Source organism: Lithobates pipiens, unplaced genomic scaffold, assembly GCF_037356315.1.
Source record: "Lithobates pipiens isolate NorthernLeopardFrog02 unplaced genomic scaffold, aLitPip1_a1.2 Scaffold_22, whole genome shotgun sequence".
NCBI classification, from domain to species: domain Eukaryota; kingdom Metazoa; phylum Chordata; class Amphibia; order Anura; family Ranidae; genus Lithobates; species Lithobates pipiens.
Window position 1 is genome coordinate 303404355 of NW_027507784.1, and position 15952 is coordinate 303420306.

The 15952-nt window shown below is 45.1% G+C and overlaps 1 protein-coding gene across 2 annotated transcripts in view; it reads left to right on the forward strand.

Moving 5' to 3' along the window:
• The window catches only part of LOC143924811 (dynein axonemal assembly factor 8-like), a 242164-nt gene that overhangs the window by 43615 nt on the left and 182597 nt on the right, over nt 1-15952 (forward strand). For both annotated transcript variants that reach the window (XM_077449282.1, XM_077449283.1), the window contains exons 9-10: nt 4520-4667; nt 6914-7102. In XM_077449282.1, coding sequence (XP_077305408.1) covers nt 4520-4667; nt 6914-7102 — 337 coding nt within the window. The remainder of the gene's footprint in view (nt 1-4519; nt 4668-6913; nt 7103-15952) is intronic.

A 15952-nucleotide genomic window follows, 5' to 3' on the forward strand; every position in this document is an offset into this window, starting at 1 on the left:
CCTAATGACCAGGCCATTTTTTGCGATATGGCACTGCGTCGCTTTAACCGACAATTGCGAGGTTGTGCAACATTGTACCCTTTTACATTTTTGGTGCTGAAAATTAGGTCACACTGGACTGATTCATTCACTTTATGACCTAATATTCTGTCTATATCCTACATAAGAATTGTATGTAAGCGCCACACCTTTCATATCACTAGTGGATTTATTCTATTTAAAGGAGCGGCTACTTTTTTGTCTTTGGTTTTTGTTGTTTAACATTAGGCGCCATACATTGGTTTAATTTTTCCAAAAACCTGAGAGAGGCTCCAACCCTTCCTCACTCCCAAATACTAAGGAGTAAGGATTTAAGAAAGATAACTGTGCAAGACAGATGGGTTTAACCACTTCAGCTCCGGACCAATAAACACCTTAAGGACCAGAGGTCTTTTTGCAATTTCGCACTGCGCTGCTTTAACTGGTAATTGCGCGGTCATGCAATATTGCACCCAAACGAAATTTGCGTCCTTTTCTTCCCACAAATAGAGCTTTCTTTTGATGGTATTTGATTGCCTCTGCGATTTTTTTTTTTTGCGATATAAATGGAAAAAGAGCGAAAATTTTGAAAAAAAAAGATATTTTCTTCTTTTTGTTATAAGAAAAATCGAATAAACTAAATTTTAGTCATACATTGAGGGCAAAATTTATTCAGCCACATGTCTTAAAAAAAATGTCAATAAGCGTATATTTTTTGGTTTGCGCAAAAGTTATAGCGTCTACAAACTAGAGTACATTTTCTGGAATTTACACAGCTTTTAATTTATGACTGCCGATCTCATTTCTTGAGGTGCTAAAATGGCAGGGCAGTACAAATCCCCCCCAAATGACCCCATTTTGGAAAGTAGACACCCCAAGGAAATTGCTGATGGGTATGTTGAGCCCATTGAATATTTATTTTTTTTGTCCTAAGGGATTGAATAATGACAAAAAAAAAAAAAAAAATTTTTTTTACAAAAAGTTGTCACTAAATGATATATTGCTCACACATGCCATGGTTATATGTGAAATGACACCCCAAAATACATTCTGCTGCTTCTCCCGAGTACGGGGATACCACATGTGTGGGACTTTTTGGGAGTCTAGTCGCGCACGGCACCCCGAAAACCAATCACCACCTTCAGGATTTCTAAGGGTGCAAATTTTTGATTTAACTCCTCACTACCTATCACAGTTTCGAAGGCCATAAAATGCCAAAATAGCACAAAACCCCCCAAAATGACCCCATTTTGGAAAGTAGACACCCCAAGCTATTTACTGAGAGGCATGTTGAGTCCATGGAATATTTTATATTTTGCCAAAAGTTGCGGGAATATTACAAACTTTTTTTTTTTTGCACAAAGTTGTCACTAAATGATATATTGTTCACACATGCTATGGGCAGAAGTCAAATTACACCCCAAAATAAATTCTGCTGCTTCTCCCGAGTACGGGGATACCACATGTGGGGGACTTTTTGGGAGCCTAGTTAACTAGCTACCTAGCGACACTAGCGACACTGATGCAGCGTTCAGAAAAATTATCGCTTAGTGACACTGGCAAAAGGGGGTGAAAGGGTTAACTAGCGGAAATCAGGGGGTTAAAACCATTATTGGGTAGTATATCGGGGTACCTAGCGCTATAAAAACCTGGCGGTGAACCTAAAAAAATAACTAGCTACCTAGCGACTGTAGCGACACTAATGCAGCGATCAGAAAAACGATCGCTTAGTGACACTGGCAAAAGGGGGTGAAAGGGTTAACTAGCGGCAATCAGGGGGTTAAAAACATTATTGGGTAGTATATCGGGGTACCTAGCGATATAAAAACCTGGCGGTGAACCTAAAAAAATAACTAGCTACCTAGCGACACATGCAGCGATCAGAAAAATGATCGCTTAGTGACACTGGCAAAAGGGGGTGAAAGGGTTAACTAGCGGCAATCAGGGGGTTAAAAACATTATTGGGTAGTATATCGGGGTACCTAGCGCTATAATAACCTGGCGGTGAACCTAAAAAAATAACTAGCTACCTAGCGACTGTAGCGACACTAATGCAGCGATCAGAAAAACGATCGCTTAGTGACACTGGCAAAAGGGGGTGAAAGGGTTAACTAGCGGCAATCAGGGGGTTAAAAACATTATTGGGTAGTATATCGGGGTACCTAGCGATATAAAAACCTGGCGGTGAACCTAAAAAAATAACTAGCTACCTAGCGACACTAGCGACACATGCAGCGATCAGAAAAATGATCGCTTAGTGACACTGGCAAAAGGGGGTGAAAGGGTTAACTCTAGGGGCAATCAGGGGGTTAAATCTTTATTGGGGGCTGATAGGGGGCTACCCTGGACCTAACACTAACTGTCCTGACAGTTTTTACTGTCACAACTGACACTGAATGCATTGATCAGTAAAGAAATGATCAATGCAATCAGTGACACTGTGACTGGGGGGGGAGGGGGGGCGGGGGGGGGGATCGGGAGGCGATCGGGGGGGGGATCGGGGGGGGTTTGTGTGCCTGTGTGTACCTACATGTCAGTGTAGTGTTCGTGCAGACTTACTTTTACTCTTCTCCTCGTAGTCCGGTCAAAAAGACCGCCCCGAGGAGAATGACATCACTTCCTCCTTCCTGTGTAAACAATACACAGGGGAGGAAGCTTCTCATTGGCCAGGAGCGATCCAGAGGGGGTGGCCGAAAACGAACGGCCATCCCCTCTTCACGGAGCGCTCCTGGACCGAATCGGACCGCCGTATCCAGCGGGAGGGGGTCCGATGGGACCCCCCACCCGCTGGAAGGCAATCACGTAGATGTACGTGATTATGCCTGCCTGTGCCATTGTGCTGACGTACAATGGCAATACGGCGGTCCTCAAGTGGTTAATATATGTATGTAACAGGTCTGATGTCCTAGAGTAGTGAGAGGTTTTATTCAGGGCCGCTGTTAGAAATCACGGGGCCCCCTACAACCTACCTGACAGGGCCCCCGGGAAATCAAATTGCTAAAATGCCATGGTCACAATGGTATCCTTTGCAGCCATTGCAGAAATAAGAGCCTTGCTACTGCTGCCTCATGACACCTGTTGTTTTTATTTTACATTTTACATTTTTACATTGTGAGACCGCATTGCAGCTGTAAGCCAAGTATTTGGCTTGAAGGTGCAGAGCAGCCCCATTGAACTCAATGGGAAGTTTGACAGGTGGTGCTGCCTGTCAAATTCTACAACCTGCAGTACAAATGCCTCAGCTCTGAAGTAAAGCGTTGCAGCCATGGCATGTATACAGCCCGGTATGACAGCTGGCTTTTGTCGAAAGGGCTTGATCAAAAAAGGGATGCTGACCATCTCCCTGACCGGAGTGTTCTGGTGGGGCGTCCGCTTGTCAGAATACAATAGAATAGCAGGGGAGATCACTGTACTAACATTAGATTGTTAGTACAGAGGCTCTGACCTGAGGTGTCAGGGTTTTTTTTCATTCAGCCTGTGGGGTTTAGCAAAAGTAAACTAGCAGTGTATATGAGACATTAGGCCACATTCACGTTGGAGGTGACCTGAATGTGTGACAAGTGCACAAGTAATGGGCAATTTGCAGTGCATTTTGGAAATGCGCTGCACATGCGCATAGAACTTGTGGTGCACAATAATTGTTAATGTCACCCCAAATGCAATGAGAAGACATGCGTTTTGTCATGTGGCAACGCTGCATGCCTTAAAAGTTTCTGAAGCCTCTATATGTTTGTCACATATATGGCAGCCCATTCAAGTGAATGGGTTACCCTATGTGTGAAAAACAAGAAAAAAAAAAAAGAAAATGTGAGCAGGAATGTTTTTTACTGCTATATGAAGTATAAAGGGACCTTAGGGATGGTATATAGAAATGGCTGGGCAGAGATGCCTGGCAGCTGCAGAGAGAGATGTGTCCACTGGGTTCTTGCTCAGCAGTGCATTGACAGTTATCTGCAGTTCTAGGCTGGCTTCATATTCACCCTCTCTCCAAAATCCTAAAGTTTTGTGACTTTGTTCCAGCAGCAACCCCCCCCCCCCCCCCCCCTCACCCCCTCACCCCCTCTGAGCACAGAGCAGTGAGAGCAGATCTGGAGGGGGATGAGAGGTCAGCACTCAGGGAGGAGGTGAAGCTTCCTGCTCATGCTGACCAGAGATAACATTGACGAGGGGGAGTTTCAGGACCCGGCAGAGACACAGGCAGACTGAGACTGCAGCTGTCTTCTGCTCCAGATCAGGACACTTTACCAATTGCCAGTAGGAAGAACTGAGATGCTGGAGGGAGAAAGCTGGCAGCGCTGCTAGGAGATCTACAAATGTCAGAAGGCAGTTCGGCTAGCTCTCCTGCTCTGCAGGTTCCCGGGCCCCTCTTCTAAAGTGACAGAGCTCGGGCCCTCTACAGGAAGGCTGGCTGTACTGCCCTATCAGCTGCCCTGGTTTTATTTACTGTGAAAGTTCAGGGTATGCGTTTGCCAGTACTTATACTTCAAATCTCTCATTGCAGCCCCGCGGAGATGATGGACAGGGAGAAGCTGGAGAAAGAAAGGAAAAGCAGGCAGCGCATGCAGACACAGCTGGAGGGCATGAAACCGCTGCACTCTGTGAGCGGACGGCAGCCCATGGCTCAGCAAACTCCCGTTCTCTTTCATCTGGTAAGACAGGAGTCATGTTATGTTAATCACTAAAAGGGTTTTCCACTTTCATTATAAAAATGTGGAAGTCGCTTCTGATTTCTTCTCTTCACTAGTCCGACCACCAAGTAAGTGCAAACTGAAATTCATGGTCTAGTGCAGGGATATGCAATTAGCTGACCTCCAGCTGTTGCAAAACTACAAGTCCCATCATGCCTCTGGGTGTCATACTTGTGGCTGTCAGAGTCTTGCAATGCCTCATGGGACTTGTAGTTCTGCAACAGCTGGAGGTCCGCTAATTGCATATCCCTGGTCTAGTGGAAGCAGGTATGAAATCAGAGAAGTGCTGCTTGTCTATTCCAATTTTTTTTTTTAAATAAGTAAGCACTTACCTGGTGGAGACAAAAATATTGGTGGGGGGGGAGGGGGGCTTCTCTTGCACCTCTTGGCCCTGGAAGCGGTGACGGAAAATGTGAGGATGCTAAGTGGCATGAGTGCTGCTGTTGCAAGCAGTACCAGATCAGCGTTGACAGCGTGGGCTGTAGACCACTGAACAAGAGCGAGATGCTGGAACATGGAGGTAACAGAGCAGATGACTGGAATGTAGCCAAGACACAGGCTGAGCAAAGAAATTACCCTTTCAGCTTAGTATAAAGGACCATGTGACTCCATTTTTTTCCCCCCATGTGATAGTGGTGGTGCTTGGCAGACATGTGCACTGACAAAAAATGTGTTTGTTTTAGTTTCATTTGTTTTTTTGCTTTTAAATTCGAATTTTCAAATTTCCAAATTTTTGAATTCCGAATTTTTGAATTTTCGAATTCAGAAATTCAAAAATTTGAAAATCTGAAAAAAAAGAGAGAACATCAGTAAATTTCAAAATAATAACTAACTAATAATAACTAACTATTAAATTATAGGTATTGGAATTTCCTTTCAAATTTGGCTGTTTGTGAACGTAACAAATACAGATTTATCTGAAGTTACGAATTATTCTAAATAACGAATGTCGCCTCTAAACAAATGGAATGGAACAAATTAATAATAAATAATAATAAGGGAGGTTTTATTATTATTATTTATTATTATTAGATCATTACATTCCAATTGTTTATATACGGCATTTCGTTATTTCAGATCATTTTTAACTTTGGATAAATTCAGCCAAATTTGAAAGGAAATTCCAATACCTATAATTTAATAATTTCACCTATAATTTAATAGTTATTAGTTGGTTATTATTTCAGGTTTTTTGATTTTCATTCTTTTGAATTTTCCGATTTTCATTCTTATTTTCGGATTTTTACATTTCCAAATTTGTGAATTTTCAAATTTTCGAATGTCGAATTTCCGAACTTCCGAAATTTAGAATTTCCAAAATTTTCAGATTTAACTAAATTGTTAAACTAATTCAAAACAAAACAAATTGCACATGTCTAGTGCTTGGCTCTGCGCTGTCACATGGTGGCAGTTAGACAGTCCCCTCTTGTCTATATTCAGTCCGACTAGTTTACACTGTTTACACACACAGATCCCGATTCTCGGTGTCTCATGAGCGATTGCATGTGCAGCTAGCTGCAGCTAGCTATTCCCGGAAGTGGGTGCAGATACCTGGATTATACAGGTATCTGCACCCCCCTCCCCCCTGAAAGGTGACAATTGTGGCACTGGAGGGGAGGAGGGTTCCAATGAGCGGAACTTCCACTTGAGGGTGGAGGTCCTCTTTAAAGTGTCACCAAACCCACAACAGTAAAATCAGTCTATGCAGTAAAGCATGCTTGTTATACTCACTATGGAACCTAAGGGGTTAGACCTCTGCTTTGTGTAAAAAGGCAGTTTGATCCTGTATGCACAGATCCTCCCCTCTCTGCACTGTCCCCCTGTAGGACAGAGCCTTTGGTGTCAGGTTGCACATGCTCAGTTTGGTGTGTATTGCTAGAGAGGGTTTTTTTTTTTCTTGGGAGAGTGCAGGTGATCAGTGCAGGGTCAATCAGCACTGTCCAGACAGAGGGTCAGGAGCCCTGCAGCCACATTGGACAGCTCAATGCAGTATGAAAACTTCTCTTAAGAACTTCACCAGGAACTGATAGAAATCACAAGAATGCTATATATTGCTGATGAGAAAAGTTATTTAGCTATTTATATTTATTACAATAATTGCATTTCCATGTTCTGTGTACTGTGCGAGACCAGATATAGTGAATGCAGGTTCTGGGTTTAGTAACATTTTATCTTGCATAGTAAACCCTGTATGTTGTATTTTACAGGAGGCATCATACAGCCCAGAAATGGACACATTACCTATGTGTAGCAGGGAGGAGATGTTACTCCTCACTATACGGCTGTCTAGCTGTGGTCAAACAGTCGCACCAGCCCAACACAGCGGTCGATTTCAAGCCTCTTCTCTCTCACAAGCAAACATCTACCACGCTTTGCTCGTCTGGCTCATCACTTTGGTGAGTGACATTGTAGATCTGCCTTGCTTAAAGATGAGCTCTAGCTTTACCTTCAATCTTGCTGTTGCACAGACTCCTCTCCCGTACTGAAATGACTTACTCTGATTGTACTGCACACTGTGACTTTCTCACTGTCCCTGGCCTCTTCCTTTTTATTTATTGGATTTCAGTTCTTTTAACCATGAAGCAATCGGGAGGTGATGTGGTAGGACTGAATCTGCATAACTGAAGCATTTTCTGTGCAGAATTACATATTTTTTGGTTTAAAAATTATTCCCATATATGCGTTTTCACTGTGTGTGTGTGTGTATGTGTGTTTAACCCCTTCAGCCCCAGAAGATTTTCCCCCTTAATAATCAGGCCATTTTTAGCAATACGGCACTGCGTCGATTTAACTGACAATTGCGCGGTCGTGCGACGCTGTACCCAAACAAAATTGACGCCCTTTTTTTCCCACAAATAGAGCTTTCTTTGGGTGGTATTTGATCACCTCTGCGTTTGTGCTATAAACAAAAAAGAACGACAATTTTGAAAAAAAAAACAAATATTTTATACTTTTTGCTATAATAAATATCCCCCCAAAAAAGCTATTTTTTTCTCAGTTTAGGCCGATATATATTCTCCTACATATCTTTGGTAAAAAAAATCGCAATAAGACCTAGAAATAGATCATGTTTTAAATATTTCCACCGGAACGAGTTCCTATCGGGAAAACCGCTCGTCTGTATGCTGTTTCGACAGACCAAAAAGGACGCATACTCTGAAGCAAGTATGAGACGGAGGCTATTGGCTATTGAACTTCCTTTTTCTAGTCCCGTTGTACGTGTTGTGATCGATTGGTGTGATCGTGTGTACACAAGACAGTTTCAGCGGAACTGCGTCGGAAAAACCTTCAGAGTTTATTCTGACGGAAAAACCGGTCGTGTGTATGCAGCATTAGTCCTTAATACAGTGTATTGCCCCCTTTAGAATCAATGACAGTGGGCAGTCTTTTTTAATAGTTGTCTATAAGGCCCAGAATTCTTGCAGGTGGTATAGCTGCCCATTTGTCTTGGCAAAATGCCTCCAGGTCATACAAAGTCTTTGATTGTTTTGCATGAACCACACATTCTCCCCTGAGTGGCTTGATGATCTTAGAGCCAGGAGACTGTGATGGCCACTCCAGAACCTTCACCTTTTTCTGCTGTAACCACTGGTGGGTCAACTTGGCCTTGAGCTTAGGGTCATTGTCATGCTGGAAAGTCCAAGAGTGTCCCATGCAGAGCTTTTGTGCAGTAGAATGCAAATTGTCTGCCAGTATTTTCTGATAACATGCTGCATTCATCTTGCCATCAATTTTCACAAGATTCCCTGTGCCTTTAGAGTGTAAATATATTGGAAATTGGATAATTTCCAGTACAGACAAAGTCTCACATCCCTGGAATCAAATTCAAAGAAGAAACAAGAGAGAAATCTTGTGCAAATATAATGGGATTTTAAACTGAGACAATAAGGCGAGCACCAACAACATCAGATTTAAAAAAATCAACAGTTTATTACATAGTATCAAAAATAGAATTCATAATAAAAAGACACATGATTATTTTACATAATAAATAGACCATGGAATGATGCTTAACATCAGAAATCAAAGAGGCGTTGACAGGCAGGAAAACTGACATGTTTCGCAGATTCATCGGGGTTTATGCACATATCATTGATTTCATCTGGTCTTTTTATTTGGCTGAGCATCACATGACTCCCTAATCAGTAGTCTGCAGCTCCTATAACTCCCACGCAGCGACTAATTCCCAATAGGGGCCAGACCCACCTGGGATAAGCAGTGAGGAAATTGGATCGTGCTTATTCGCCAGTTGATGTTTCTGCGCCCAAAATCTGAGAGCATAGCAGTAAGCACATGAATAAGAATTCATAACCCTTGTACACATGGTCGGACATTCTGACGGAAAATGTCAGATCGGACCGTGTTGTTGGATAATCCGACCATGTGTGGGGCTACATCAGACTGTTTCAGTCGGAATATCCGACCGACAAAGTTTTAGAGCTGGGCTATAAAATTTTCCGACAACATGGTCCGATCGGACAAATTGCCACACATGCTCAGGTCAAATTCCTAGACCAAAGCTATTGGCTACTAGCCTGAACGTAGTCCCGTCGTAATGAAATAACGTCACCACGTTACGAACAATCGGATTTTCCGACAACTTTGTCCGACCGTGTGTATGCAACACCAGTTTCAGACAAAATCCGTCGGACAAAATCTGACGGATTTTGTTGTCAGAATGTCCGACCGTGTGTACAAGGGCTTAGACTGGCGGAGTAGCAGCTTCAGTGTGAACAAGTCCACTGCAAACCGGACATCAAGACGTATGCGACTAATTCCCTATCAGGAATTAGTCGCTGCGTGGTAGTCATAGGAGCTGCGGACTATTGATTAGGGAGTCATGTGATGCTCAGCTAAATAAAAAGACCAGATGAAATAAATGATATGTGCATGAACCCCGATGAAGCAATCTGTGAAACACGTCAGTTTCCCTGCCTATCAACGCCTCTTTGATTTCTGATGTTAAGCATCATTCCATGGTCTATTTATTATGTAATATAATCATGTGTCTTTTTATTATGAATAATTATTCGGTTTAAAATCCCACTATATTTGCACGAGATTTCTCTCTTGTTTCTTCTTTGTCCCTGTGCCTTTAGAGCTCACAACCCCCCAAAACAGTGAGCCACCACCATGCTTCACAGTGGGGACGGTAATCTTGTCACGATAGGCCTTGTTGACCCCTCTCCAGGTTGCAGTGTGCCAGAAGCTGTGAGGTGTTGTCGGCATATTGTAACCAGGCTTTTTTGTGGCATCGGCGTAGTAAAACCTTCTTTCTGCCAACTTGACCATGTAGTTAATTTTTGTTCAAGTATCGTCGTATTGTGCTCCTTGAACAACGGCACCATCTTTTTTCCAGAGCAGCCTGTATTTCTCCTGAGGTTACCTATGGGTTTTTCTTTGTATCCCAAATAATTCTTCTGGCGTTTGTGGCTGAAATCTTTCCATGTCTACCTGACCTTGGCTTGGTATCAAGAGATCCCTGAATTTTCCACTTCTCAATAAGTGATTGAACAGTACTTACTGGCATATTCAAGGTTTTGGATATCTTTTTATATCCTTTTCCGGCTTTATAATATTTAATTATTTTGTTACGCAGGTCTTTTTGGCATTTCTATTCTGCTCGCCATAGATTAGTATCTAGCTTGCTCAGTACATCAACATAAGTGCTAACACTAATGTGTGTCACCTTGTGTGTCTGTACCAAGGCCAGACAATTTAGGGGATGGAAACTTATGATCAGGGCCATTTAGGTGATTTCTGTTATCATTCTGATTTTAAAAAGTAGCCAAATAATAAATGGCTTAATATGATCACTATCCTTAAATAAAAGACAGTTTTTGGCATGATCAGTCGTAGTTTCAATGTCAATGCCAAAATTTCTTGATTTCGGCAAGGGTATGCAAACTTTTGAGCATGAAAGAACACTAAACAGGTGCTCCAGTGTTTAGTACTTTTTCTCCAGTCATCTTCCAGGACGGCACACCTGAGAGATGACTGGTCCACCTGACAGGAAACACAATCAACAACAAGTTTAAAAGTTCCCACCCCTCCCTCAGACCCTCAGCTCTTGATTGTGTTTCCCACAGGATGGCAGCGAAACCAATTTTCTCCTTTTTTATTTTTGTTGAGGGGTCTGGGACCTCGTTTTTTCCCTAGAGAGGATTATCTTTCCCTGGGACTCAGCAGACAGGGTCTGCGATAGTCCCTTGTAACCCCCAGGGACACCTGGGGGAGATAGTGCTCACTCAAGGTCTCTTTAGAGAGCCTTGTTCTCAGCCACGTGGGACAGGGGAGTTGTCCTAAATGTGCTGCTCCCCATTTATGCTGGTGCCTACCTTGAACTTTGTTCATTGGTGGAGTGAGGTGAGCTGCATCCTTCCAGGAGTGCTGAACGTGGATGGCGTGCGTTCCAGCACTACGGCGCATGTCCGGAAGTTCGGACGCGTCACTTCCGGGCATCGAGTTTCCGGATGGAGACCTTGTTGATACTGTGATGTCTGGATGCACCGGCGTGCGTTCCAGCATCACGGCGCAGGACCGGAAGAGGGCCGTACGTCATTTCCGGACGACGGACCTTCCAAAGATGGCGCCGATCGGCAGTTTATTTAAACAGCAGAGGGTGCAGTGGAAAGCACCCAGGCTACATTCTGGTGAGGCGCCTTGTGCATTGCAGCATCTCCAAGGCAAACAGGGGAACGCTCAAGACTACACCTTGATCCAGCGATCCTGCAGGGCAGCTAAATCGCCATGGAACTGGAAGGTCCGTCTCAGCAGACAGCCATTGAGCTCACCACAGGGGGTGAGTGATCCAGCTGTGTTTTAGGGGCAGGGTACTCTGAGGCAGACCCCCCTTGGCCCTTTTAGGACATGAGTAGCTAATTGCCTATTTATTTATTTTTTTTACTATTTCCAGGGACTGAAGGCTCTGCCCAGGGGTCAGCCTGTAGGTCTAAAGGAAAGGCTACTTCAAAGTCCAGGCGTTGTGGTTATTGTAATTCTAAATTAGCACAAGACCACAGCAAGCCTTTCTGCGATAGATGTATCTTTAAGCTCGCAGGCAAGGAGACCGCCCAGGTCGTGAAGGAATGTAGGGCTTTACAGTAAGAAATGTTAGCCACCCTTCAATCTTTTCAAACTACTCTAGTGAAGAGTCAGGATGAGGATCCTTCTGGGAGAGAGACTCCTCATTCACAAGAGAATTTTTCCACATCTTATACGGAGAGTTCCCAGGGGCAGGTCTCCCTGTTGTCTGAGGTGGAGGAAGGTCAGGTCCCAGAATTTAGTTCTGGGGAGGAAGATTCAGACCAGGATAGCCAGGGGGAGGCAAAACCTGGGGGACTTTTGTTCTCGAGTGAGGACATGGAAGGCCTATTAAAGGCCATTTACACCTCGGAAGATATCCAGGTCCCCTCTGCTCAGGTTTCAGCACAGGACAGGGTGTATAGGGGCCTAGGAAGGTTGCAGGCCAGAACCTTTCCCATCCACCAGTCTCTGAAGGAGATAGTCCTCAGAGAATGGAAGGAACCTGAATGTAAGCTCCTCAGACTGAAAGCTTGGAAGAGAAGGTGTCCCTTTAAGGATGAGGAGGAGGAGAAATTTTTTAAAACTCCTCGTTTGGATGCAGCCCTAGCGCAGGTGTCTAAGAGGTCTGATTTATTCTTCGAAGACTCTGGAAATATCCAGGATCAGATGGATAGAAAGTCTGAGACATTACTCAAAAGGGCCTGAGAGGCGAATGCGGCGGCAATGGCGCCGGCTCTAGCTTCCGCCTGTGTAGCCAGAAATGCAGACACCTGGCTTGGCAAATTAATGGATCACGGCTCCCGGGGTAAGGAGACTAAAGAAATTGTAGACTCACTGGAGGTAATCAGTCGAGCGGTAGCATATGTGGCAGATGCAGCGGTGGAGACTGTTAGGACCACAGCTAAGGCAGCAGCACTTTTAAACTCCGCCAGGAGGGCCCTATGGGTAAAGACCTGGGATGGAGATTTCACTTCCAAGTCTCGCTTATGCAGCATTCTCTTTGAGGGTTCCCTGCTGTTTGGGTCAGGCCTAGATCAGGTTCTGTCCCGATCTACTGAAAAGGGAAAGAAGTTCCCAGTGAGGCCCAAGAGGGAAAGGGGTAAGAAATTTTTTTGAGGCCCCCACTCAAAGACTCATCATAGAGGGAAAGTTGAACAGAGGAAGAAGTGGAACCTTGGAAAAGGAAAAGAAAAGAGTGCAATTCTTTTCTCCAGTTCCGGAGCCTCTCAGAAAGAAGGCAAATGACGCCACCGTAAGGGTGGCCGCAAGACTCAGCAACTTCCTTCCCCATTGGGAAAGGATTACGCAGAGTCCATATATTTTAAATCTCTTAGAAGAGGGGTACAGACTGGAATTCCAAAATCTTCCCCCACAGAAATTTCTGATTACCTTTCCTCCCAGGGACCCAGCCAAGGCAGCCGGGTTACTGAGAAATTTAAAGGAGCTGGCAGAGCAAGGGGTTATTGCTCCAGTACCAGCCAGTCAGTTAGCCCAGGGTTTTTACTCACACGTATTTGTGGTTCCAAAACCCTCAGGCAAATTTCGGTTAATAATAAATCTGAGAGGACTCAACTGTTACTTACTTCAGAAGAGGTTCAGAATGGAGAGTATTTACTCAGTAAGAAAACATCTTCAGGCAGGAGTTTTTATGGTCACTCTGGACCTGAAAGATGCATATCTACACGTACCCATTGCTCCCGAACACCAGAAGTACCTACGCTTCGCAGTTCACATGCAGCAGAAGGTACAACACTGGCAGTTCAGAGCTCTCCCCTTTGGGCTGGCGGCAAGCCCAAGGGTATTCACAAAGGTGATGGCCGAGGTCGTAGCATACCTACACCTGCAGAGGATAAGGTTAATACCCTACCTGGACGACTTGCTGATCTACAGTGTGGATCAGAGGCAAGCGGTGATAGACAGAGACATCGTGTTAGAGACTCTGGAGACCTTGGGCTGGATGGTCAGTCGGGAGAAGTCCTCACTGACACCATCTCAGTCCAAACTATACCTAGGCTACCTGTTAGACTCACAGGCACAGAAGGTATTCTTACCAACAGAGAAGGTAGTGAAGGTCCAGAATGCGGTTGTCACCCTTCTCGAAAGAGGAGAAGCCTCTCTGAGATATATATAATGAGACTGCTGGGCCTCATGACCGCCTGCATACCGGCAGTAACCTGGGCACAACTTCATTCTCGACAACTTCAGACTTTCCTACTTGCCTCATGGGGAGGAAAGAGAGAAACATTGGAGAGGCGAGTGTCCCTCACAGAGGAGGTCTCTCTCTCTCTCTCTGCGGTGGTGGCTCAACCCACACAATTTTTTGAAGGGTCGCCCCTGGTCCCAGGTAAACCTATTGGTCTTGACCACGGACGCCAGCGCTTAGGGCTGGGGGGGCTCATCTGGGAGACCAATATACCCAGGGGTCCTGGAACCGCAGCCAAGCCAGGGAATCTTCCAATTTCAGGGAGCTCCTGGCAGTAGGCAAAGCCCTAGAGTATTTCCAACAGCAGCTGCAGGACAGAGAGGTTCAGGTCCTCTCAGACAACCGGGTCACGGTTGCATACCTAAACCACCAAGGGGGGACAAGGTCGGGCAAACTGAGGGAGTTAGCACAGCAGATCTTTGGGGAAGCAGAAAGGAGGGTCCTTTCGCTGTCAGCGATTCATATAAAAGGCTCACTCAATCTGCAGGCAGATTTCCTAAGCAGACAGCCCATCCTTCAAGGGGAATGGGGATTGAGCAAGGAAATCTTCTTCCTGGTTTGCAGACATTTTGGCAAGCCAGAAATAGATTTATTCGCTTCCCGGAGGAATGCGAAGGTCCGCAGGTTTTTCTCCCTTTACAAGGATCAAGAAGCAGAAGGGATAGACGCTCTTGTACAGGTGTGGGATTTGAGGCTGGCCTATGCCTTTCCCCCACTGGTACTCCTTCCCAGAGTTCTACAGAAGTTAACCTACTCAAGGACAGACCTGGTGCTGATAGCACCCTGGTGGCCCAAGAGGGTTTGGTTTCCCACCATTCAGACTCTCTCGGTAGCTCCCCCACTGCATCTGCCGGTGCAACGAGACCTGCTCAGTCAGGGTCCAGTCTTTCACCCCGACCCGGGACGTCTCTCTCTGACAGCATGGCTATTGAGAGGGAAATACTCAGTGACAGGGGCTGTTCGGAGAGAGAGTAATAAACACTCTTCTCCTCAGTAGGAAAGGCGTCACCAGAAAAATTTATGCAAAAGTCTGGAAAGTTTTCTCCCATTGGCTGCAGTCTAAGGAGGGGGCTCTCCAGATGATACCTACCATCCTAGACTTTCTTCAAGAGGGGGTGGTCCAGGGTTTGGCAGTCAGCACCCTCAAAGTCCATGTGGCAGCCCTGTCCGTGTTTTTTGACAGGAAGCTAGGACAAGAACCACTGATAAAAAGATTTTTGTTGGCCAGGGAAAGGGTAGTTCCAGTCAGGTCGGTCAGTTGCCCTCCATGGGACCTGTCCCTGGTATTAGATGCCCTAACAAAGGGGCCCTTTGAGCCAGTGGGTCAAATCTCCGTTAGACTTTTATCATTTAAGTTGGCCTTCCTTCTGGCTATCACTAAGGCCAGAAGGGTGGGTGATATACAGGCCCTTTCGATTAAAGAGCCGTTTTTGCGTATCCTAGAGGATAGGGTAATCCTCACTCAGGATCCTCTTTATTTGCCAAAAGTGGCTTCACTATTTCACAGAACACAGAGATTATTCTCCCGTCCTTTTGCCAGAATCCCAAGAATAAGGAAGAGGAAAGGTTCCATTTCTTAGATGTCAGGCGCTGTCTCCTAGTCTATTTGGAAAGAGTGAGAGACTTTAGGAGATCCAGTCACTTATTGATCACTTTCTCGGGGAAGAGAAAGGGTCTACAAGCTTCTAAGGCAACGATAGCTAGATGGGTCAGACAAACCATATCTATTACTTATAGGCAGGCAGGTAGACCAGTGCCAGCTCACCTTAAGGCGCATTCAACCAGATCCCTGGCGACCTCCTGGGCAGAAAGGGCAGGCGCCTCAATCGACCAGATCTGCAGAGCAGCAACATGGACGAGCCATAGAACTTTTCTGAGGCACTACAGAGTGGAGCTGTTGTCCCCTCAGGATTTGGCATTTGGCAGGAAGGTCCTACAAGCGGTTGTCCCGCCCTAAAGGTAGGCCTGAACTTCTTGCTTATCGTCTCAGGTGTGCCGTCCTGGAAGATGACTGGAG